General features: G+C 42.7%; 1 protein-coding gene and 1 long non-coding RNA gene across 8 annotated transcripts in view; one reads left to right on the plus strand and one right to left on the minus strand.

Annotated features, from left to right (window-relative positions):
* Positions 1–3734: 3734 nt before the first annotated feature.
* LOC309867311 lies at positions 3735–5737 on the minus strand. The gene is made up of 2 exons (XR_014313105.1): positions 5346–5737; positions 3735–4067 (listed from the first exon to the last, which is right to left on the minus strand). It is a non-coding gene; the product is annotated as an uncharacterized lncRNA (long non-coding RNA).
* Positions 5738–6237: 500 nt separating this feature from the next.
* AKAP13 (A-kinase anchoring protein 13) overlaps positions 6238–25108 on the plus strand; it is a 119969-nt gene continuing 101098 nt past the window's right edge. For 5 of the 7 annotated variants that reach the window (XM_082736029.1, XM_082736030.1, XM_082736031.1 and 2 more), the window contains exons 1-2: positions 6239–6986; positions 23946–24021. In XM_082736029.1, coding sequence (XP_082592155.1) covers positions 6906–6986; positions 23946–24021 — 157 coding nt within the window. In that variant the 5' untranslated portion in view covers positions 6239–6905. Of the gene's footprint in view, positions 6987–23945; positions 24022–25108 lie in introns of all 7 variants that reach the window. The other 2 variants (XM_082736028.1, XM_082736033.1) reach the window with 1 other exon arrangement.

Genomic DNA, 25108 nt, shown 5'->3' on the forward strand with positions numbered 1-25108 from the left:
CTTTTTTAAAAAATCACTTAAGCGATAACTTGAATATTTTTCAAGGTCTGGCTTACCATATGAAAGTTTCATCTGAATCTTGTGCTTGTAAATGTGTATACAGACTGCTTGGGTGGGGAAAATAACAGAAGTGTATTTGGATGGCTCTTTAACAGTATCGTTAATGTGTTGAAGAATAAGAGCGTGTGGAGGGTGCATATTCTTTTTACTCTTAAGGCTTTGAGGAGGAAAGAGGTGCTATTACTTAGTTATTTCGCTCAACTAAAAGTTGGTAATTGTAGGATTATGAATTTGGCAAAATTTCTGCCTGTGAGAAGTAGTTCTTACTCCATAAGGAAGAAAAATTAGAGTAGCTTTTGTTTTGTTGTGTCAGTGCTGCACTGTCTTACGTGATGTAGTCATAATGATCATGCTAAAAATAAATGTTGCTAGAAGACTCAGAAATAACAGCGAGTATGATTTATAGTTGATCAGATGTGACTGTCTTTGGGAGCTGGTTTCACATACAGTGCACGAGCGCACGGGGTGATGATCTAACGGTGCGCTGCGTGGGCGCAGTCTCAGTTCTTCTTTGGATAGGGTCACTGGACAGGCTCAGCAGGAGAATGCTATGGATCTCCTATGTGTTAACTTCAGCAAGAAATGTTACAGATTGTTGCATATAGTGAAGGAGATGAAGAAGTGGGACTGGCGGTTCAGTTGGCTTCGTAGCTGGTGGAACAGCATCAGGAATGCTGGTTGCTGCTCTGCCATCCTTCCGGGGCGGCTTTGGGGCGAACTCTGGGCCTCCACTGTTAGCCTTGTTCCAGCTTTACCAATGACACACGGCTTGGAGGGGCAGCTGTTACTGCAGCCACAGAATCTAGGTTCAGGATGCCGTGTTCAGGCTAAAGTGATAATGAGAGGGTAGAAGGGGAAGATGTAAAGTGGGTGTTTATATAAAATCACAAGGTAGGGAACGTCTGTTACAGTATGGAGGAGACCTGTTTTGAGTCCAACAGGAAAGGTAGAGGAAGTGAGCTTGGTTCGTCAGAGCCGCATATCCTTGTAGACGGTGGTCTTCGTGTTAAGACGGCCAGCTTGATCTTAACCACCCCAGGGTGTGCGGTCACAAGGCCCACCCGGAGCCATCAGGCAGCTAGCGGTTGTGGTGTGTGATGTAGTCGTGATCAAGGGTGATCCAGCAGAGAAGCTCTGAGGAGGGCATGAGTCGTGATGGGAATCTTCAGATATTGAAAATGCTGCCTCACCATAATGCTTGTCCCAAGGAGAACAAGTAGGATTAGTAGATCAGTGCATTCTGAGGAAGACCTAGGTGGCGGTTGTCAGTATTCAGACTAAAGTCTCTGAGTTGGGTATGTTAGTTCTGATTTTTTTGTTGTTGTTCTGATTTTTATAATGGATTACGAGAGTGAGAAGCTGTCGAAGGGAAATGTTAAGTACGAAGAAGTCAAGTCTGTTTAATGTAATGATACACTTGCTACCTGTACTTTCTAAAATTAGGAACGATTTGTCGTTTTTATTGAAAAAAAGTTTTTCAGTCCTTTGGCATTTCTGTAGAATCTTAATATGAGAATATTGATATGAGTAACAAATTCTGAGTTTTCTTAACTCAAATTTTTTATTAAAAGATTTTATTTATTATTTATTTGACAGAGATCACAAGTAGGCAGAGAGGCAGCAGAAGGAGAGGGGAAGCAGGCTCCCTGCTGAGCGGAGAGCCAAGGCAGAGGCTTTAACCCACTGAGCCACACAAGTGCCCCTCTTTCCTCAAATTTTAACTTGTGTTTTTTCAACGATAGTTCTATTTCTTTAACTATGGGGGATTGCTCAGGGCAAAATAAGATGCATTAGTGAAAGGAAAGAGGATTTACAGAGTTGAGGGTTAAGGGAGGCTCACGTTGTTAGCTGTACGACCTGACACCACTGGCTGCAGCTCAGAGGGCCCCCCTTGCTCGGCCACCAAGTGGGCGCGAACCTTCGAGCCTCCTGAGGAGGATTCGAGGAGACAGCAGGTGGACGCCTGGCAAACAGCAGGTACTCAGGACACATTGTCAGTAATCACTGTTGCCGCAGAAGAAGCTGTCCTGTCACTACTTCTCCACCTGCAGTTATCCTTCTGCCGCCTCGCTCTCTCCCCACTCCTTTCATTTCACCAGGCTGGTGGCAGTTGTAGTAAAAGTCAACAGTTGTGGACTTGTTCCTGCTGAGACCTGTCTCCCCAGAGGAGCAAAAGTTTGTGAAGAGACATTTTTAAAGCTTTGTGACTATTTTTCTTATATTCTTCCATCTTAGTTTCTTTTTGCCACTGTTAATTGGGGGCAGAGAATCTGCTGCCACCGGCTGCATGGTCTTCGGGTCTCTTCCTGCGAAGGCACTGAGGGCTTCAAGCGGGGGCGCTGCTCTGCTGCCACCCTCGCCAGGCGAACTGGAACTGCTGGGGGGCTGCCCGCCGGCCTCCCTCTTCTCCGAGGCCTCTTCACCTTCATGGACTCCCCAGATCTGTTGGAGAAAGGCCTGGGGGACGAGGACGGGAGGCCTCCCTCTCCTGGACCAGTGGTGCTCCAACACCTCAGTTGAAATTAAAAAGGAAATCCCAGAGGGAAATAGTGCTTTTGCAGCATTGTCAGTAATTTCCTTCTCGCTCGTCCCAGTCAGCTGTCATACGTGAAGGACTCTGTTATTCCAAGCAGGCAAGAATTGCCCAAGTGGAGAAGTGTTTTATCTGTGTTCTAATAAATTTTGCCACCAACAAACGGGTAATTCTGGGTGACTCACTGTTTTGAAGTAACAAAATCACAGATAAATGAAAATTAACTGTGGTAGACCTTTCCTTCCTTCTGATGACATGTGAAAAGTGGAGGAAGAGAGCATAGTGATGCAAGAACCACTGTATGTTCTCCGCAGCTGATTTTGAGAGAATTTCTCAATTCCTTTTTCTTTCTCCTCTGCATCTGCCCACATCCTCTGAGCTATACGGCAGCTGATGATTTCCTAGTCTCAGGCTGACCGTATCCAATCAAGAGGGAGCTTCCTATCGTACTCATCCCCTGTCATTTTTCAGTTCTGGAAACCCGGGTCCCGAGAGGCCAAGTCGCCATCCCACATTGCTCAGGGAGGCAGCAGCACACCGAGGAACAGAAAGAACCCTTGATTTTCACCCTGGTACCTTGTGTTTCTGCAGGGACCGAACTGGCTATTGGGAGGGATCGGTTAGCCGTGCCCAGTCTCATGCAGATGCTGTGTGTTCACTTTGGGGTTATAGGAAAAATACTTAGTAGAAGTAGACTCCTCCCCCTTCCTCCTTCCCTGCACCTCCCCTCGGTGCTTACTGGCTTTCGGTGTTCTGTTTGGGTCGTTAGCATCCCCACTAGGTGGTGTCCTAATTCAGAAATTTGACTGGGGCCTTGAGACTGGGCTCTGCTCTACCTAAGTGAAAGTAGCTGAAGAGACCTGACCCATAAGAATTACTTAAATAATTTGGATAAGGTGTTAGATCTTGTAATTAAGTAAATGAAGGGAAAATTTAATCTGTGAACAGAAATGCTGTAATTGAATTAGAATGCATAAAATATTCTGGAATATTTTAGAACTTTTGTTGGTCCTGTGGTATGAACAGAGTAAAGGACTGGCTGCTTCTCTTGAAGAATTTGGGACTCCTCTTGTGGATCGAGAGTGGGATGGAGGACACAGAAGGGAGATATGATTAATCTTGTAAATAACTACTGTGGTGGTAAGAGGCTGGAAAAAAGTATATTTTACTATAAATTACCAAAATTTAAGAGAAGGGAGGATTTTCTCAAAACAAAAATTCATAGCTCTCAGCTCTGGTTTGGATATAAAACGATTGGTTGTTGTGTTTCAAACTCCTAACAGAATAACTGTTCAGTGATTCCAGATGTTTTAGATAAAAACTTGGAATTGTCACAGCAGCGGCCAAAGCACAGGACTGCGGATTCTATCTTCTGTGGAAAGTGCTGAGCGGATCCAGAGGGGAAAGCAGAACAGTCGGGGCACCCCCTTCCCTCTCCACCACAAGTATCTGTTCCCTATCCAGAGTGTTCATCCTAGAAGAAGAAACAAAATATAGAAGGACAGTTCTAAATCTTTGTAGTAGGTTTCTGTGTGCAGAAGAAGGAGGAAACCTAGACTTCCAGCCTCTGGCACAAAGTCAGCAGATCGCCAGAAATAAAAAGGTTAGTTAGGTCTCAAAACATTGCAGGCAATTGCATTATTTTGAAGCCGGTTTCTTTTTAATTCCATAACGTCTTGAGGACAGAGACCTTGTTATTTGTTTGCCTTCCCTGCAAGGCAGAGAATATCTGTTAAAGCAGTAGAGATTGTGTGCGTGTAAGTCAGTAAGCACTTAGACGGGATTGGGAGTCGGAAGCCTCTCTGGTGACTGAGCATCTCTGGTCCCCTGAGAGATGCCTGGGAACCTTGCAAGCAGGAAACATTTGCTTCTGATTAAAACAGAAGGGAGTGGCAGGAGGAATAAACCATGTGGAGGACAGGGGGGAGCTGGCCTGTATTCATATGGAGAGGAGGGGGTTCTGAATTACAGCTTGATGAAAGTTCATACAGAAGAGGTGATAAAACTAGCCATTTTCCCATATCCTAAAGCCTGATGGGTCTTCCCATTTGTGCTGTGGACCACAGAGTCTCAAAGTATTTGTAAGGTCCTGGCCAGGTTCCCACCCTTTTAGTAAGTCTGAGCAACAACTTTATTTACAACTTTTTAATCTCTGTCTAATCATCCTGTTTCTACTGTTTTCCATGCTCACTTTAGTGAAAGCAACATCTGTTTCACTGTTAGTGTTGGTAAGATCACAGAACCAGGGTCACGGGGTGGGAGTGGGGGGCTTGTGGGGAGGGGGAGGCCGTCCACCTGCCTTGGATGACACAGGGGTAGGGATCGGGGCTCCACGTTGGGCACAGCTAGAGCCGCGGTGTAGTGGTAGGTGAGGAAAGATCTTGCTTTCTCATAGGGTTTGCCACCTTTCCCTCCTTTGGCTGGTTAGCAACATGAACGCCTGGCCTGAGGAAAGGGTGACTCATCAGACCTTCTCCACCCCTTTCAGAAAACCCTGAAAAACCTTGCTACCACCTCTGTTTGCAGTACTCTGTTTTGAACTATTTGAAATCTCTTTTCTTCCTCTCCCCTGTGGTATCTGCAGCCCCTCACTCACACTCTTTAGGTCTGGCTGAGGACTCCCCTAGCCTCTTGAGGAAAATCTTGGCAGCCTAACGCTCCTAAAGGATAAGATCTTCTTTGCTTTCTCCACTCTCCCCCCCCCCCCTTTTGCTTCCCTCAGTTCCTTCTTTTCCCCTCCCAGATCACTTACCAACCAAGCTGAGAGGGTGTCTGAAGTAAGGATGAATTCTGGAGTAGGCGGCCCGGAGGCTGTGGCACAGGGTAGGACTGCGCGGGAGGGCGTCTCCGCAACAATGAAGTGACAGAGCCAGGCAAAGGCTCAACCAGTGCCGAGAAAGCCCTGAAAGGGGAAGTGGTCCCAGCCTAGGTGACCCTCCTCGCTCAGAAGTATTGACACATGCACCCATTCATTCTACTCCTTTTTTCTTGAATTGTCTTTAAAGCCCCTTCTGTCACTCATTTTCTGCCCTGCCGACCCTCTGGCCCCCACCCCACCCCCCAAAAAAGGCAAAAAGAATGAACCATTCTTGAAAGATTTTTAAACCATATCAGGCACTTTTGTAGCCACTTCTGGATTCTAGAGACATAGCCCTGAAATACTTGGCTAACATTTTTCTCATATTAAATCATGGGTTTGCATTTGGCAGGGAGCTGCGTGTGCGCCTCGGGTCGTTTCCATTTTCTATACTTTGTGGAATAGATAAGTATGTTGTACTTGTTCGTGGTGTTTAGGATGACATCCTCCCCCTTTTATTATCGCGCTGCTCCGACATCAAAGCGTTCGAGTTGCATCTTGCAATGCCTGACAGAGCCTTTTTCATAGGGGACAGTGTGAGGAGGAGGAGGAGGAGGAAGTGGGTTGGAAAAGGAAGCCTTGTTTTTCTCTTCGTCTGTGGATGAATCATGTTCCCACTGCAATTAGGTTTTCAAACCTCCAAGGCTGCTGGTGCGGAGCTGAAAGGGCAAGTAGTGACGTTCCTGAGGGTGAGGGAGGAGGGGGGCTGGGGTAGGGAGGGCCAGCGCCCGAGGAGGGAGGAGGGCAGGAGGAGTGGTCTTTCTCTTTGCCTTTCCTCTGCTGTCAGTAGAGATTTGCAGCTGAAATCAGAACCAAGCACCACTGTCTGGTGAGCAAGAAGCCGACTCCAAGGACTTTGAACAGAATCTCCAAGCTTCTACTGGTTTTTGGTTTGGGTGTTTTTTCTGTAAAGGAAAAAACTTACCTTCCTTCTCTCTTCTCTCTCTCTCTTTTTCTTTTTGTAAGCAGGAACAGAATTTAATGAGAGAATGAGAGTGTTTTCATGCCATCCCTTTGAAATAGAGTTGTTTTACCTTTTTCTCTCTTTTGCTTTTCCTGACAAAGTGCAGACTGGATTTTTATTGCCTGCTTTGGGTTTTTCCCCCACGTGCGTCGGCCATTATGCGTAGCCGGTTCATTCTTAATTTTTCTACTGGAGTTGTCGCCAGTGATGGAAACGCTGCACACTTCTCTTTCACTTGGGATCTGCATAAAGTAGAACATCAGGAGGCACTTACTGTTTATATTATGAATTACAAATTTATCACCCCGGTGCTCTGAAGTCGCCAGAAAGTCTTCCATCCGTTCAAGGAATTGGATTCCACTTGGTTTCTTCTTAATCAATTTTGGACCCTTTGAGGGTTTTATAGAGAGAGGAGTTTGGAAGGCACAGATCTGCAGCTCAGCGTGCGACATTTGGAACTCTGGACTTGGGGGAGTGCAGTTGGAACAAAAATGTATGAGCGGCACAAGAGGCGCTACAGCCTGTGTGACATCTCCAAGGTGGACAGGACAGTGGATGTGGTGTTGCTGAAGGTAAGGGGCCACACCTCCCAGAGCCCGCAGCTCCCAAGCGCCTTTATCTCTTCGCATCCGGTGACTGAGTGCCTGGCTGCCCTGCTGGTGAGGAGGGCTGAGAGGATGTGTGAAAAGTCAGGAACAGAGGGGCGAGGTTGATGATTCTAAGGTTCTCGAAAGAGTATCTGAACCGAGACTATGGAGGGGGCGCTTAACAATCAGTCTTAAGCTGCACTTAAACGGTTGAGACATCATTTTGTTTGCTTTAACATGTGCTCTTAAGCTCGGGAACTCTTAAGCTCATACTCCTGAAAATCACAGCGGGAGAAATTCGTTTTCAGAGTTGCTGTTTCCTAAGATGCCTCTGTCTGTCCCCCTGGTATCCCCGCCCGCTCACCCTCCCCTGCTCCAGCCCCACCTGTCTGGGCATCGCTCTCTGTGGGTCTCCTTTCCTGCCTTTTCTCCGAATCTTTCCTCTCTCTTGTCTTCTCCTGTCTCTTGTAACTCTGCAGGAGCAGGAAGGACACATTTTCCCTTCGGAGGGGTCTCCAGCCTGTTTATTAAAGTTGCAAAGTGGTGCTTCCACCTTGGTTTGACTGCTTTTCGTGGACTCTGTTGGTAGCTGTATTTGTTTTCTCGGCGTCGGTGATGTCGGTGTCTAAGCAGGATGGGGGTGGAGACTCCGAACAGCTAATTGCTCACAGAGGGCGTCCTTGAATCTAAAATTAGTAAGGACTCTTCCAGCCATAAGATGGGAGTCTGGGAATGTTGGACGACTCCAGGAACACTTTTTGGAAGTTTAGCCATTTTCTGGCAAAGGCAGGGGAAATTGGAAGTCGACCAAGTGCTTCACAGATGCCAAAGAACCTCAGTACCTGAACTTGGGAAAGTTTAAAGCTGGTGGGGCGTAGGCGGAGTGGTAGCGTGTCACCCTGGTCAAGGAGATTTTGGAACTGTGTTATTGATTTATCAATTCAGTTTATTACTTGAGACTTCCTAAACTTTTTCACTGGTCCATTGAGGCCCAGAAATGGGTCTAGAAGGCTAGTCATAGAAACCAGTGACATAAACCGTGGATGAGGCGCCAGGTAGAAGTCGTGATTTATGACAGAGTGGTGTCCCTGGCCTTCCTGATGACGGCCAGGTGCTTGTCCGACTTGCCAGGCTTAAGCTGAGAGCAGTTTGGGACCTGGCATTTTGAACATGTTCCAAGATGTAATCAATTTTAGTTCCTCCGAAACATGATTACCTCTATGAAAACACAGTGTTTTTTAAAAATTTTTTCCTCATAGGAATATTATTTAGGAGAGCTCAGTTTTTAGGACCTTTATACGCTTGACTCTTGATGATCTTAAATTTTACTTGTCTAAGGAAAGAGAAAGAAGCGATAAAAGGAGGGAGGGCAGAACATCCCAGTCTGGGTGTCACAGGGAGTATAACATATTTAAAATAATGCTAAAATGCACAGCACCCTGCACTGTAGCCGGGAAGGAAAGCCTTTACGAATGGAGCTAAATCAGCGTGGGCTTACTGGCCCCAGAGACGCTGTTTTACAGTTTAACAAAACACTTCCACATGCGTTATTTCATGTGAGACTTTCTGCTCGGGCAGCAGCTGTTCTGTCCACACACCTGCCCCCACACATGCTCGCATGAAGAGCCCAAGTCTTCCCCTGATCTCTTGAGCCAAGTGAGAAGTATGAAGTACTTGACTGATGAAGATGTGATTTTCTTTTTTTCCCACAAGCCCACAACTAATGAAGGATAATTAGTTTTTTAGGTGAATTTGCTTGTATTCTTTTTTTTTGCGGGGGGGGGGTGGTACCATGCTGCCAACTGTATAATGAAGGCATTTTAGTAGAGAAAACTTCACTTCTCAGAAAATGGGCATTCGTTACAAATGGAGTCCTGAAAATAGTGTGTTTGAAATAAGATCACTAAGTTTCGTGTTAATTTTTTTGCTTTAGAGAAGAAGGTGACATTCTTGAGAGCCGTACATTAAAACGTTATTAGTGGCGTGTTCGATGACAGTGATGGCGCTAAATCCTCGTCTTGCTCAAAGACAGACAATAAACAGAGAAATTAAAAAGTAGGGATTACTGTAAGTTACTTGATAGGGATAAACAATGGGCTATATAGGAAATAACCAGAAGGCCTGTTTTAGATCAAAGGTGTTTCTGAGGTGTTGCCGTTTAAACAGCTGATCTCCTAAGGATAGAAGGATGCCCGCGCTGCCAAAGGAAAGTGTTCTGGGGAGAAGGAACAGTAAATGCAGGACCCTGAGGTCCTCAGGAAGCAGTGGCCGGGCCACCGTGATGGGGGCACACGGAGCAGGAGGGGGAGCAGTATCCAAAGAGTCCTAAGTGGGAGAAGAAAGCAGGGCCTTGACGGCCACGAGGACTTGGCTGTGTTCAGATATGTTACTTCTCAAATTATGTTTTGAAGAGATCCTTCTGGTCGTGTGGGAATGAGCTAGGCCGCCATTATGGCAGCCCAAGGCACAGTAACTTGGTTTTGTGGTCCGAAGTGGGAAGAGGTGGATGGATATGAGATCCAGGCTTTTCATGTTTACATTCCTAGTATTTGTCCCATTTTACAAACAGACGGGGATAGTTAGTAATTTTCCAAAGGTCTCAGCTCATGTGGAACAGGTAATAGGATGCAAATCCAGCTCTGATTGTTTTCAGACTTCATGCGTTTTCTTGCTAAAGTAGACCTCCTTCAGTCAGCAGTGCACATGAATATGAATGTGTGAATCAGTTTTCATTTAAATACATATGTGTTTCTTTTCTATGTTATTATTTATTTATTTATTTATTTATTTAAGTAGGCTCCATCACGGGGCTTGAACTCACGGCACTAAGATCGAGTTAGACGCTTAACTGACCAAGCCACTCAGGCGCCTCTAGACTTCCCTAGTGGAAATAGTCTTAGAAACTCTTGTCGATTGCTTCTTTCCCAGGGCAGGAATTCATTCCATAACACATAGGGCAGATTCGTGACCTCATATAAATTTATTTTGGTGCACAATTTTTTGCAGATTTTTTCCATAATTCTTTTTTTTTTAATCATTCAGAAGTATTCTCCAGTGATCTTTAACTTTGAACTTCAGTATCATTAATCCATGTTTTTAAAAAACCTCTCATATTTGGGTACATATGCCACTCTGTTCTCAAGTGGTCATGTGTGTGTTCTCACTCCACTTTTGTCTGTAGAAATTTGCTCTTATACAAATGAGTTCATAATTTTTTCATTTCTTCACTATTTCTAAGTACTGAAAACAATATTCCTAATCTGTATTAAATGCTCAAGAAGTTCAGTTAATTGAATGAATTACTCTTAGGACTTCTAAGTAAGGATTCCCACGCATCATGGTACATAGCCTGTAGTTCATGTACTAGAAGGTTGGCATAAGAGCACAGAGATGGAGGAGGACAGTAAACACAAAATTTAGACTGTGGGCCCGCTGCTGTGGGATTCCACATTTACGACGCGGGCCTTCCATCGGCATCCCAGTAATTCACTGCAGATTAGCTACACCATTCTCGTCCCGGTTATATAGCCGTGCTTTTTTTGGCTTGTGCTGCAACCCGATCTTTTCCCTTGGTCAGTGCTGTAGAGTTTGTATCATGGTAGCTCTCCTGCATGAAGGCCTTCCCTTAAGATTTCCCTAAAGCTGCATATGTTTTCAGTCTTTGTCCTCAGATCAGCTCTTGCTTCCCATCATCGGCCTCCAACAACCCTGAAATTTTACCTCCTTTCTGAATTCTTTGCTGAATAATAAGGCATAAGTTAACACTTGGTCACTTACGCCTCCATTCCCCGGCCCAGTACACGCACACTTCGCTCTTCCTCACTATATGACATTCCCTTGACCACCCCCCTCTGTGTGTATAACTTCTTGCTCCTATGATAAGGGGTTGGTTACTATGAATCACATGCTCAAAATGGGAAATGGAAGAATTTTATTTTTGGCAGCAACCCATTGGTACCAACATGCCTGTTTTTATCAGCATCCTTTGTAAAGCTAGTAGGGAACTCACAAGCTGGTGAATGATAGTTTTCACCTAACGTAGCTCAGTAGCTAAACTCAGGGTGAGTATTCCCGAGACGCATGTTAACACAAGAGGACACTACCTATCTGAAACTTTGTGCAAAACTAGCATACCAGAAAGAAGTGCATCAGAATCGAGGATTGATTGCTGATGTAAACTGACTTTAGTCCAAGGCCCATTTCTGTTTTACTAATTTTATAACTTTAGGTACCTGGAAAAATATTGCCTACTAGTAATAATATGATTTTTCACATTATTGATGGTTTATTGAGAACATACTTTATAGCCTGTGATTAAAAGTGTCTGGTGAATCCTTAAAAGATTTGCAACCATGTTTTGTGCGCACTGAATGAAAATATTTACAGAGGACAGCCCCATCCCTGTCCATGATGTTTGGGCAGGACACATGACCTCATTAGCTAAACTCAGAGGAGTAATTTGTCTTTAAGTCTAGTGTCATTTTCCCGAGAAATACTCCATCCTTCCTAAGTTTGCTTTCTTTAAGACAGTTCGACCTCGCGTCAAACGAAAGATGCAAGGAGACTCAGGCCTGAGGACAACTGCACACATCTTCCCAGTTGCAGTCCGATTCCCTGAAAAGATTTGACTCAAGTATTGGCTTCTCTGTCCGGATGGTGGGTTTTTGCTTCCTTTCGTTCAGCTTGTAACTCTGGCTGGATCTCCTGAGACAGTTGCGGAGGAAGTAAATATGAGCGATGGCTGGGAAGGCTGGGTGTAACCCTGAGCTTGTATTATTAGGATGTTCAGATATAAACAGTAGGAGAAACGCTGCCAAAAACAAAAGGCAGTTCCCTCTCTGCTGGAAATATGTACGGCTCTATTTTCAGACTGATGGGAACACAATGTGGGTGTAGTTCAGAGGCTCACAAGGAGTCCCAGGCTTCGTGGCAGGAACGAAGAATTACCTGGACGGCCCTGGCCTTTCTTCTGACCTTCCATTGCCCCATGTTCCATGTGCCTTGTAGTCCCCCCAAATTTTGGATGTTGAATACCCGTGATGTCCGTGATTGAGGGATCCTGGAGATAGTGTGGACAAAAGACTAAGTTTGGTTTCTAGCTAAAGAATCATAAATGGGGTCAGAGCCAGAGAGTTTTTTGGTAACCTCCCTCCCAAAAACATGGATATGTAATAGCAGAGTGTCTACCTTCCTCTGTCTTCCTCACTTCCAGCCACTTGCTAAACACAATTTCTTCCCTCTCGTACCCATCCAGTCTGTTGCCAGTCCTGCGTCTTGCTCATACTAGCTCAAAGATTCCATAGGGCAAAATCTGGAGAGAGGGGCTCGTAATCATCTTCATTGGTCTCTTTAAAACTCAAATTATTAACGTCTCAACACTGTTGTTTCTTCCTTTTCTGTCTCCTAATTCTGCTAAGAATCAGAATCTGGCCAAGCCTAGTCTCAGAGTCGGAGTGTTGATAGTACAGAGAACCAGCTTATCATCCACTCATGGAAAAATCTCGATCTTAGAGGTCACCTTTTGGAAAAGAGATTTACGGGCAAACAGGTGTGTTACTATGTTTGTACTCGGGACTTGGTGTTCTATCTGGCCTATAGGAAGCACTCTGAATGTTTCCAGTGTAGCCACATAGTTCAGTCTTTAAGTTGTCTCTCAGTATGAGTGAGAAAGACACAGTTGTTGAAGAACAGCACCAAGACAAGGGCCGACTTATCTGTGATATCAGATTCTGAAACAGGGCAGAAGGATGGGGGAGATATTTTGTAACCCGGTTTATATCTCTTAAGCAGTTTATTTATATGATAAGAACAGTATGTTCAGACAAGAAGACATTATACTTGGTGTTGCTGTCACTGTCTGCAGGATATGGTGGAAAATACTGATATGTGTTTTGACATTCTTTCTGCACTTGGTACACATGGCACTGGCCTCTGGTTAATGGCATTGACCATAATTGGTAGCATCTGGCCCAGAATTCCAGCTCTGCCCCTGACTGTGTGGGCCGCTTGACCACCTTTGTCTAAATGAACTTGCTTATCTCTAATTACTGTAAGCTTCCTTCCTTCCTTCCTTCCTTTCCTTCCTTCCTTCTTTCTTTCCTTCTTCTTTCTTTTTTTTTTTTTTTTTGGTGAGAGCACCCATGACATAGAACTTACCCCAGTAGGTGTACGGGTCAGTGATGCCATGGAACATTTGCACTGTTTGCGACTCTCACCACCATCTTTCTCCAGAACTTGATCATCTTTGCAGACTGAGACTCTACCCATTAAATAACTACTCCTTATTTCTGGAAACCGCCATTCTGGGTTGTTCTGTTTTGTTTTGTTGTCTCTGTGAGTTTGACTACTCTGGTTAGCTCCTCTGCATGAAATTATACGGGGTTTGTACTTGGCTGACTGGCTTCTTTCACTTAGCATCCTGTCTGCAGGGCTAGCCATGTCGTGGCACATGTCAAAGGTTCCTTCCTTTTTAAGGGTGAACGGTAGTCCACTGTATGTGCATACCACATTTCGCGTATCCATCCGTCTGTTGATGGACATTTGGGGTGTTTCCACCTTTTATCTCTTGCGAACAGCACTACCGTGGACGTTGGTGTACAAATATCCGTCCGAGTCCCTGCTGTCGCTTCTTTTCAGCGTATATCCAGAAGTGGGATTGCTGGATCGGCCGTGTCGGACATTCCCTCCAGCGGTGCATGGGGTTCCGACCTCTCTGTGCCCTCGCCAACACTGTTATTTCCTCGGTGGTTTTTTGGAGGTGGGGATGTGATCGTAGCCACCCTAACGGCTGTGATACAGCATCTCGTTGTGGTTTGGACTTATGCACACTCACTTTTGCACTGGTTATGTTTGTAAGAGGCCAGAGGCAGGAGCTCTCCAGGCTGCCTCATGTCGCCCTCTTTGAAAGACATCAGAACACCCGAGACTCTGCGTGGGTGAACAGAGTGCGACTCTGTTTGAGAGTATGACTCTCGTCATACTCTTCCCCACGGGATTTCCTGTCTGTTACATGGTGGATTTTGACCGCTTTTTCTTATTTCTGTGGATTCTACCGTGTGCGCTAGCATACAGATCTGCTGCTGCTTCTGTCTGCAGAGGATGCCTCCCCAGCCCAGCTGCACGCTGCTGCTAGACTAGTCCAGTTTCAGTCCCTGCTGGTCTGTGTCCTGATGCCCCATACTCCCTTCCTCCCCACTACCCCATTTTATCGGTATGCTTCTAGCGTTGCCTAATCCTGCTCTCGCTCCCTTGCTTCTGTAATTGGGGAAAGGGTCCACCCTTGCTCAAGCCTAGATTCACTGTAGCCATACCCTCCACTCTTCTTTCTGGGAACTTTTGGTCTTTTTGTGCTCCTCAGAGACGTCTAAGGAAAGGGTCTGTCATCAGGGTTCCAAGGGTATGCTCCAGAACCACTGACTGGACACATACCCGTGTTTCTCTTAAGGGTTCCATGGCTTCCCTCAGATTCTTGGAAGGAGCCTGGGCCATGTAAGGCTATGAACTCCAGCTCTGAAGTGTCCTGATGGCTCATCCTTTTTTCCACGTGGCTGGAATTCCCTACCTCCCCCTGTCTCCAGAGCATCCTGCCCACCCCATGGACCATCAGCCTTGCTAAGCTTTTCTCAACTATCTGAACCAGAGATGATAATTATTTTTTTCTTTTTTAAATCCTAGGAGCTTCCTTACTTCTTTAGGTTTCCAGTACTCATATACCTGTTGTATTTCAGTGACTACTCAGTGTTTCCCAGGCTGTGGTCCACGGTTGGTTGAGTCGTGCCACAGGGTTATTTACCTCTGTCATCCTGGGGTATGGGAGGCAAATGGAACCCATGGCATTTCTCATTCAGAAGGGTTCCTCACACTTGTGAACTGTGAGACCCACCCTACCAGCTGTAGTCAGGGTCCCATCTTCCTCATCTGTCTGTTGCTGTGCCTTCGCACTGTTTCTTACGTAAGGCGGTGCCCCCAAAATGGTGCCTGGCCAGCTGTGTGGATGGATGTGTGTGTAGCTAACCGCCAAAGAGCTTCAGGAAGCCTTCTTATGCTCCATTTCCCCATCCTTCCCTGGTGAAAAAGTCTTGATTTACTGGAAACTTGAACATTTTTCAATATAGGTTTTACTTTTAATTGTTTGTAAATGAGGCCTAATTCGGAAGAAGGAACCAGCTGACAGCTGCATTGTGGCCAGATTTGCTTAAGTGCCTTGTGTCCATAGAGATGGTGAGCCTCCTTGGCACATCGCTGTTAATTAGCTGTCGGTGACCGAAAGAGGCATCTGGACAGAAAGCCCAAAACAGAAGACATTTCTCTCAGTGGCAGCATTCTGATACTCAGAAACTTGGCACCCAGAGTTCCATATATTTGTTTCATTTTCTTATTTTATTTTCTAAATATTCTTGTCCGAGGTAAACTGGGACTTTGTTTTCCAACTAATTGCCTCCAGAGATCTGAATTATACTTCGCCAGACTGTTTCAGTTTAGTATTGTTATTAAAGCTTGTTTAAACAATTGTTGAATTCCAAGACAAAGGAAAAAGTCAGAAGAGGCACTTGTGGGGCTGAGTAGAAAACGCCCTTGCTGTTTCTGAGTATGTCCTGACTGGCCCAGTTCCTCCACGGTTGGCTACCTCGGGTGGGTTGGTTTGTTTATCCATCTGGTAAATGGAGGCAGAGTGATAACCCTGACGGCTCTCAGTCCTAACTTTTCATTCTCTGTAAAGTCACTGCAGATGATGAATTCAAAGATTAATCATTAAGCATCCACCGTAAAATCCACGGTTGTCACACGGTTGGGAAACCCACGGAATTAAGATGTGCTTCCCTTCTCAAAAAGCTCACCCTTCAGAGCAGACGCTGTCACCAGTACAGTTAGTACGCGGGGATACTGTCCGCGAATCTAACCTCACGGGGTGTGTGTGAGCTCCTCTCCGAAATGGCATCATGCCTCCTCCTGGGGCAGGAGAGAGACCCAGTCCAGCTGACAGTATTTTATAAACTTCAGTACTGTGAATCTAGAGATATCAAGAGGTGTTTACAGTTTTAATTCTGATCTTACCTGTTCTGTTAAATAAAACGTGCTCTTTCCAAAGTCACGAGAAACGTCACAGTTGCCCAGTCCAGTAACTTCTAACTTTCATCTCCTTTGACATCTCTGCAGCAGTTGGCACCTTGGACCTACCATCTCTTCTCAAACCTCTGCTTCCTTAACCTGTGTGAAACTGAAGCTCTCTGAATGCTTCTGCTTCTACAAGGGTGTGGCAGTCTCTGACTTCCCCACTCTCCGCAGTTGTGCAATCCCTTGCCTGCAGCCGAAGTAGAGTGGTTAACTCTGGCCCCAGGTCTCTCGGTGTCATTTGTGACTTGGCCAGAAATACGCGCAGCATTTACAACGTGGTTACTGCTTATGGCGCTCCGCTCATTCTCCTTTCTATTAATTACAGCTCACGTTGTCCCAGGCAGCACACATCTCAGTGTGTGCAAGGCCCACAGTAACCAACCACTTCCACGTCTCTCTCACATAAACTGGGAATCCTTGCAGGACACTTTCTTGAGTACTTCTGCTTTTAAGGCTTCACAGAATGATTTGATATATAGGAGATATTTAATACTTTTTTTTTTTATTAAATAAGGAGAGAGGCAAACCTAAGGGTGATGCACATTACATCTTCATACTGTCTTCCTTTCCTAGAAAGTAACCAACAGATTAAAATATATTTTCCATTTAAAAAATATATACTCCCAGGGCACCTGGGTGGCTCATTCAGTTAAGCGTCTGCCTTCTGTTTGGGTCATGATCCCAGGGTCCTGGGATTGATTAAGCCTGGTATCCTGCTTCCCTGCTCAGCTGGGAGTCTGCTTCTCCCCCACCCAACCCCGCCATCCCCACTCATATGCTCTCTTGTGCTCTCTCTCAAATAAATAAATAAATAAAATCTTTAAATAAACAACACACTCCCGGGAGATACCACTTCACACCTCCTAGGATGGTTACAATCAGACAAACAGACAAGAACAATTACAAGGGTTAGCACAGATACGGAAAGATAAAACGCCAGTACGTTGCTGGTAGGGACATCAAAAGGTGCAGGCCCTTTGGAGAGGTCTGGCAGTTCCTCAGAATGTTAAACGTGAAGGTATCACATGACCCAGCAGTTTCACTCCTAGCTGTAAACCCAGGAGAAGTGAAAACACCCAAACAAAAAGTTGTACATGGATTTTCATAGCAAGCATTATTCCATACTGCTAGAAAGTGAAAACAGCCCAAATGTCCATCAACTGAAGAATAAATAAACAAACAGAATGTGGGTATCCCCACACAGCGGAAGATGATTCGGTAGTAAAAGAATGAAGTACTGATACGTGCTGTGACATGGGGAAACCTTGAAAGCCCTTTGTGAAGGAAAAGCAGCCAGTCGCCAGAGACCCATAATGTGTGGTTCTGTTTCTGTGAAGTGTCTGGAGTAGGCGAATCCACAGACACAGAAAGTGGACTCAGGATTGCCCAGAAATGGGAGGTAGAGGTGGGGTGGGTGCCAAGACTAGGAGGTACAGGATCTTCTTGGCGGGATGAAGTGTTCTCAACTCAGACATTGGTTACCGGTTATAGGACTCTGTGAAGATCCTAAGCCATTGAATCATATGCTTTAGGTGGGTGAGTTTTAAGAGTATATAATCACATCCCAGGAAAGATGTTAAAATGCCAAATTAAAAACACATGCGTGTGCGCTTGCATGTGCACAGGCACACACACACACACACACACACACATTCAGTGTGCTGAGTATCCTGGTTTTGATCCCAGAACAGAAAAGAACATTAGTGGAAAGAGAAACGAAATCCAAATCCAGTCTAGAATTTAGTTAATGGTAATGTACCGATGTCAGTTTCCTACTATGGACGAATGTACCAGGGTTATGTAAGATGTTTCTCTTAGAGACACTGGGGAGGGAGGGGTATATAAGAACTATGTACTATCTTTGTAACTTTCCTGCCAGCCTAAAGCTACAATGAAATAGAAGATTTCCCAAGTTAAATTTAAAAAACAAAAAGTAATTTGTAAAGAAAAATTTGGGAAACTACCGAAAAGTTAAAGTAGATATTGTTTCTTTTTTTATTTATTTATTTTTAAAGATTTTATTTATTTACTTGACAGAGAGAGATCACAAGTAGGTGGAGAGGCAGGCAGAGAGAGAGAGAGAGGAGAAAGCAGGCTCCCTACTGAGCAGAGAGCCTGATGTGGGGCTCGATCCCAGGACCCTGAGATCATGACCTGAGCCGAAGGCAGAGGTTTAACCCACTGGGCCACCCAGGTGCCCCTTGATATTGTTTCTTTACCTTTATTCAAGCATAATCATTCAATGAGTAACTGAATCAGATTAAGGTTTTTCACCACATAGGTGTGATTCTGTCAAGAGACTTTTGCCTTCCACTGTGTTTAAATGTTTTAATACTATTTAATATATACTAACTGTCAAAACTGCGATAGGTACGAGGTTTTACCCCACTTGAAGGTTCCCAAGTTAGCCTGACAGTTTCTGGGGTGCTAGCTGAAGTCACAGGGCTCCTGGGTCCAGGGACAAAGGAGTTTATTGCTTATTGCACAAAAAAGCACCATGTGTATCGCTTCCTTGTTGGTTTCTCTTGCTTCCCAAGTCCCCCAAGGGCAGCACAGAGCAGCGCAGGAGGGCGCTGTGTCACAGCTGAGAAACCCCACCCTTAGGAAACCTCAGTTTTTATAATGGGCAGTGAGCCTGCCTGATCTTTGCCCTTGATTGAGACATTATCTTTATTATGGGAGACAGTAAACAAACCTACCCTTTGCTTTGGAAAGAAACGGTATCTCTCTTTTTCAAGGCTGTTTGATATACAGACGTTTTGGAAAAGATAGTTTAGAACAGAAGGACAATCAGTGCCTTTGCTCACAAGACCTGGGGAAGATAAGAGAGACACACAAAGACTACTCTTCCACCATTAATATGTTCTCACCACTGTTACTCAGAAATGAGTGTATTCAGTTAAAGAGATTTGATTTAGGGGCACCTGGGTGGCTGAGTTGGTTAAGCCTCCAGCTCCTGATTTCGGCTCAGGTCATGATCTCAGGGTTGTGAGATCAAGCCCTGTGTCAGGCCCCACTCAGTGTGGAGTCTGCTCATGCTCATTCTCTCTCTCAAATAAATTAGTCTTTAAAAAAAGATTTGATTTAATCTTAATTTCATTATTATGTGTTAATTTTGATAAATATTTTAATTTTTTAATTTTGATTTAAACAATACATTATTGTAGTTACATATGATTAATGTATTAGTCACATTATGTATTTATCTATATATATTATACATTTTGCAAATTGTTTAACTTACTTTTTCTAATATACAGATGCCTAAAATGAAATGAAAGGTATAATCAGTTAGTCCCTTACATATTGAAGGCTCTCGGCCTTCAGTTTACTCATTGGCTGTGGAATTGAGAAGGCAATGAAAAATATCCTGAGATAAAGAATTTTTGCAAAGGTTCCTAAATTTTAATGAAACTAGAGGATTGTAATGTTAAGGTGTTTGGTAGTTATAAAAACTAAAAACATATATATTGCACTTATATTTAAGGGATTTTTTTCAGTTCTGTTGGAATATAATTTATATACAGTAAAAGTCAACTTAAGTTCACAATTTGATGAGTTTTGACAAATGTTTAAATTATGTATAATAATATCAAGAAATTATGTATAATAACTTCTGCAGTCATGGTAGGAATAATGCTGTCATCCCCAAAATTCCCTCCTGTCCCCTTGCAGTTATTCTGTTCCTCCAGTTGAATCACTAATAAACTTCTCGCCCTATTTTTGCTTTTTCTAAAATACTGTATGGAACCATGTCCTAGGCAATGTTTTTTGTCTGGCTTTTTTTTTTTTTTTTTTTTTTCTATTAACATCATGTTCTTGAGACTCAATCATGCTGTTTGTATCAGTGGTTCATTCCTTCTTATTGTGAGTGTGTTGCATTGTATGAATGTACCACTATTTGTTTATCCATGTACCTGTTGACAGCAAATTGGGTTGTTTCTAGTTAGGGGCTCAGCCGCTCTGAGAATCCCAATAGAATTCTTTGTGCAAAGATACGTTTTGTTTTTCTTGGGTGAATGAATACCCATCAGTGGGATTGTTGTGTTGTATTAAATGTCTGTTAGTGACATTATAAGAAATTGCTAACCTGTTGTCTAAAGTGGCTGTACTGTTTCACATTCTGGTAACGTATCAGTGCTCAGTTTCTTCACGTCTTTGCCAACACTTGGTATTATCAGTCTTTAATTTTAACCATTCTGATAATGGACCATTACTCTTTTTGGTTTCAGTTTGCTCTTTCCTGATGATTTATGATGTTGGGCACCTTTTCTGTGTTCTTCGCCAATCATATATATTCTTTGTTGAAATAATTTCTCAAGTCTTTTGCCCATTTTAAAACGTGTTGTTTGTCTTATTATGGCATTTTAAGAGGTTTTTCATGGTCATTTATAATTTAATATGTGCTTTAATAATTTATATTTTAATATAGTTTCTATTACTAGTCCTTTTTCAGATAGATCCTGTATAAATATTTTCTCCTAGTCTATGGTTTGCCTTTTCATCTTCCTAACAATGCCTTTGAGGAGCAAAAACATTAATTTTGATGCGGTCAATTTTTTCAGGTTTTCATGTGTGCTAACCTTGCCTGACCCAAGATCACAAAAATATTCCCCTCCTCTAGAATTGTAGTTTTAATATGTAGGCATATTTTTAGTTCATTTTTATAGCTGATACAAGATTTGAGGGAGACTTACAAATATTGAGGGTTTTTGTTTTTTTTTTTCTGCCAACCTTTTTTTTGTTTGCATGTGGATATCACTTGTTGCAGGATTATTTGTTCAGAAGAATGTTCTTTTTCCTGGTTGGAATAACACTTGGCATCTTTGTCAGATATCAATAGCCCATATCTGTGAAGGTCTGTTTGTAGATTCTCTCTTGCTCCGTTGATCTAAAAGTTTGTCTTTGTGCCAGTATCACACTGCTTGATGACTGTACCTTTTGTAATGAATCTTAGAATCAAGTAGTGATCATTTGGGGGAGAATTCACAACAGGACGAAATTTTCTGATGTATAAACATGAGGTCTCTATTTAAGCATGCTTTAGTTTTCCTTATCAGTGTTTTCTGATTTTTAGAATACAAGTCTTGCTCAGATTTTATTAATGATTTTATATTCATTGATGCTATTGTAAATGGTATTACTTTTGTTTTTAATTTTTTAAATTGTTCACTGCTAACATATAGAACTAGTGCTGCTTTTTTATATATTGACTTTGTATCTTGCAGCTTTGCTAAGCTGATTTATTCCAGCAGCAGTTTTGTAGATTCCTGAGGATTTTCTATGTAGTCAGTCATCCTGTCTATGAATAAAGGAAGTCTTACTTCTTCCTTTCCAGACCCCTGTGCATTTTATTTCTTTTTCTGCTTTACTGAATTGGCTAGAAACCCCTATACAGTGTGGAATAAAGGTGATGAGTGTGGACATTCTTGCCTTGGTCTTGATCTCAGAGCGAAAGCATTTGGTCTCTCTTAAGTATGATGCTAACTGTGGGTGTTTTGTGTGTGTGTTGTTTTTTCTTTTTAATAGATACCCTTTATCAGGCTGAGGAATTTCGTTTCTGTTTCCACTGTTCTATGAGTTTTATCATGAATAAATGTTTACTTTTGCCCAGCACTTTCCTACATTTCTTGATAATCATTAATTTGTGGCGTTTTTGATCTGTTAATAAATTGATTTTTCAACATTCCTTGAATGAACTTGGTCTTGACAACTTGATCTCTTTTCTGTGTGCTAGATTCAGTATCTTAATTTTCGTTCAGGATTTTGCGGCTGAGTTTCTGAGGGATTTTGATTTATATTTTTCTTATAATGTCTGTCTAGGTTTGGTGTCCAGGGGATGCTGGACTCATACAAATGAGCTGTGTGTTGTTCCTTCCTTTTCTATTTTGTGTAAGAGTTTGTGTAGAATTGGTATTATTTCTTCCTTAAATGTTTGGTGGCATTCACCCCTGACGCCTTCTGGGCCTGTAGATTTCCTTATAGGAAGGTTTTTAACTGAATTCAATCTCTTTAATAGAATAAGGGTATTCAGGTTATCTTCTTGAGCAAATTTCGGTAGTTTGCGGTTGCCATGAAATGTTTCCATTTAATCTAACTTGTTGAATCTGTTACAGTGATGTTCATAATATCCCTTTGTTATCCTTCCAATGTCTGTAGGATCTGTAATGATGACTTCTTTTCATTCCTTATGCTTGCAGTTTTTAACTTTCATTCTTGTCAGTCTGGGTAGACTTTACTGATATCATTAATCTAGTCAGGGAATCAGCTTTTGGTTTCATCAATTTTCTTTTAATTTTTTTTAAATATTTTATTTATTTGTCAGGGACAGAGAGAGGGAGAGGGAGAGAGGGGGGCAGGCAGAGGGAGAAGCAGGCTTCCCACTGAGCAGGGAGCCCAACATGGGACTCGATCCCAGGACCTTAGGATGGTGACCTGAGCGGAAGGCAGACGCTAAACCGACTGAACCACCCAGGCGTCCCTGATTTTATTTTTCTGTTTTCTATTTCATTGGCATCTGTTCTTTGTTTTCTTTATCCTTTTTGCTTTGGGTTAGTCTGCCTTTGCTAGTTTCTTAAGGTGGAAACTTAGATCATTGATTTGAGACCTCTCTTTTCTAATATAGGCATTTAATGTTATAAATTTTGCTCTAAACACTGTTTTAGCTTTGTCTCACAAATTTTCATATGTTATGTTTGAATTTTTGAGTTTGATATATTTTCTGATATTTAACTAATTACACAATGATTCCTAAAGATTTCTTCTTTGATTCATGGATTTTTAAGTTTTTGTGTGTTTTTTTTGTTTTGTTTTGTTTTGTTTTGTTTTGCTTTTTAAATGTTTGTGGTTTTTCCAGGTAACTTCTTATTTTGGTTTCTGATTTTGATACTGTTGTGGTCAGACTGCATATGTAGTATGATTTTAATCCTCAAATTTGATACTTCTTTTATGCCACAGAATATGGTTTGCTTTGGTGAACATTCCATGACTATTTGAAAAGAATGTGTATTCTGCCTTTGTTGGGTGAATTGCTCTGTATGTGTTGGGTAGATCAAAGTGGTTGCTAGTATTTTTCAAGTTTTCTGTATCCTTACTGATTCTGTGTCTAGTTTTATCAGTTATGGGGAGAGGACTATTGAAATCTTTCATCATAATTTTAAAAATTATATTCTTTTAAATTTAATGATAGTAGATGGTTATGATGTTAGTTAGATGACTGAGAGCTGTAAAGGCTAAATTAAAAAAATATTTTAGGGGAATGTTTTCTTCTTAATATGCGATAGATTCCCATAGACTTGTTCTCCATTGCCAGTTCTGTCGCTTACTACCTCAGCAACACTGCTGAGCTTATTCTTTGGATACGGGTAATACAAACTTCTTGTAGCTGTTGTGGGGATTAACTTAATAATACATAGAATTCTATACTGTCTGATCTCCAGTGGACAGTAACTCTTGAATACATAGAAATTATTTTTGTTTTTTTTTTTAACTTGCAAGTAAAGATATCAAATATGTATTTTAATCTTTGATGCATTGCATTTGTTAATTTCTTTCTTTCTTTTTTTTTTTTAATTTCACCCTTGGCCTGTACCAGGTTTTCTCTTTGTTTATCTTTTTCCTGTTGCTTTTATTGGAGCCTTAATTGAGCATAGCATGCCTTGATTGTGTTGTGAAAAGGATTTTTTTCTTGTTCTAATTTTGCTCCCTTTACAATAAAGTATTAAAAAGGTAAAAGTGTTGGTACAACAGATACACTTGCAGCAGCTGTAAAATCATCCCACTATTACTTCGCTCTCTGAAAGTCGATGTGGTTTTTTTTTTTTCTTTCAGATAAATCGAGAAAGCTGGTGTCCGATAAAACCATGCCCCGATACAGCACCTCTCTTGGCCCCCACACAGAGCCCAGGTGAGCAGGGGTCTTCCAACTTCCAGGTGCTTGAATAACTGTGACTTAAATCTCCATTTTTTACACTGCAGTCCCCGTCTGATTCCAGACCTCTTTTGGAGTACTGTTCTTCCTTACTGTGCCATGCAGTAAATCAGAAGAGAGGGGTATGTGTGATTTGGGTTTGTAGGCATTTTTTCTCAACTGAGAATATGTAGTGTCCTAGAATTAACCTACATTTCATATAAGTAGTGAATCTTCACATGTGGCTTTCTGACTCATCACTTCTGTGAAGGTATATGTGCTGTGCACATACATAGGATCGTGGGTTCTCAGTCTGATAAAACTATAAATATTTATTGAGAACTAATCCTGTGGCTCTCCATTTTGGCTGCACATCAAAGTTATTTGGGGAGATTTAGAAATACACTGCTGCCTGGGTCCTGCTCGCAGAAGTTGTGACTTAATGGGGCCTAGGGTGTGAGCTGGACCTCAGAATCTTTGAAAGCTCCTTTGGTGACTCCACTGCATAGCCAGGATTGAGAACCCTAAACTTTGGAAGTATTGTCCCAATTGAGAGGCGTTAGTAACAGCAGGTGAGGGTCAGCTGCTAAGACCCGACTTGTTAATGGCTTGTTAATGACATAGCGTATGACTTGTGGGTAGTTAAGATGCCCATCTTTTTCCCCAGATTTAGCCACTAATTCACAGTGATGTAAGGAAAGTTCCCTAATGTCTGTGCACTCTATTGTCTCCCATCTCTCAAGAGTTACTAGCTCTCAGTGGGGCGTGTTGCCTGAATGACACGGTGCGTAACTGTAAGTCTCTGGGCCTGTTGTGAGTGCTGGTAATTTGTACCCTGGGCTCTTGAGTCGCCTTGAGTCAGCAACACCTCTGTTTACCTTTATAGGTTTTACTGACCTGCTTTAAAATTTATTGAAGCCTCACTGACTGGTAGTTGTGGATGTCCTGCGGTAGTATTAAATCGAAAGACAAACTTTCCAAATCCTGTATCTCCCAAGAGCTTTCCTACTGATTCTCAACTCTTCAACTTTATTCCAAAGGTAGTGTTAGAGACAGAGATGAAAAGTGTTCTTCCCTAGTTTTG

Source organism: Mustela nivalis (genome assembly GCF_964662115.1).
Source record: "Mustela nivalis genome assembly, chromosome: 6".
NCBI classification, from domain to species: Eukaryota; Metazoa; Chordata; class Mammalia; order Carnivora; family Mustelidae; genus Mustela; species Mustela nivalis.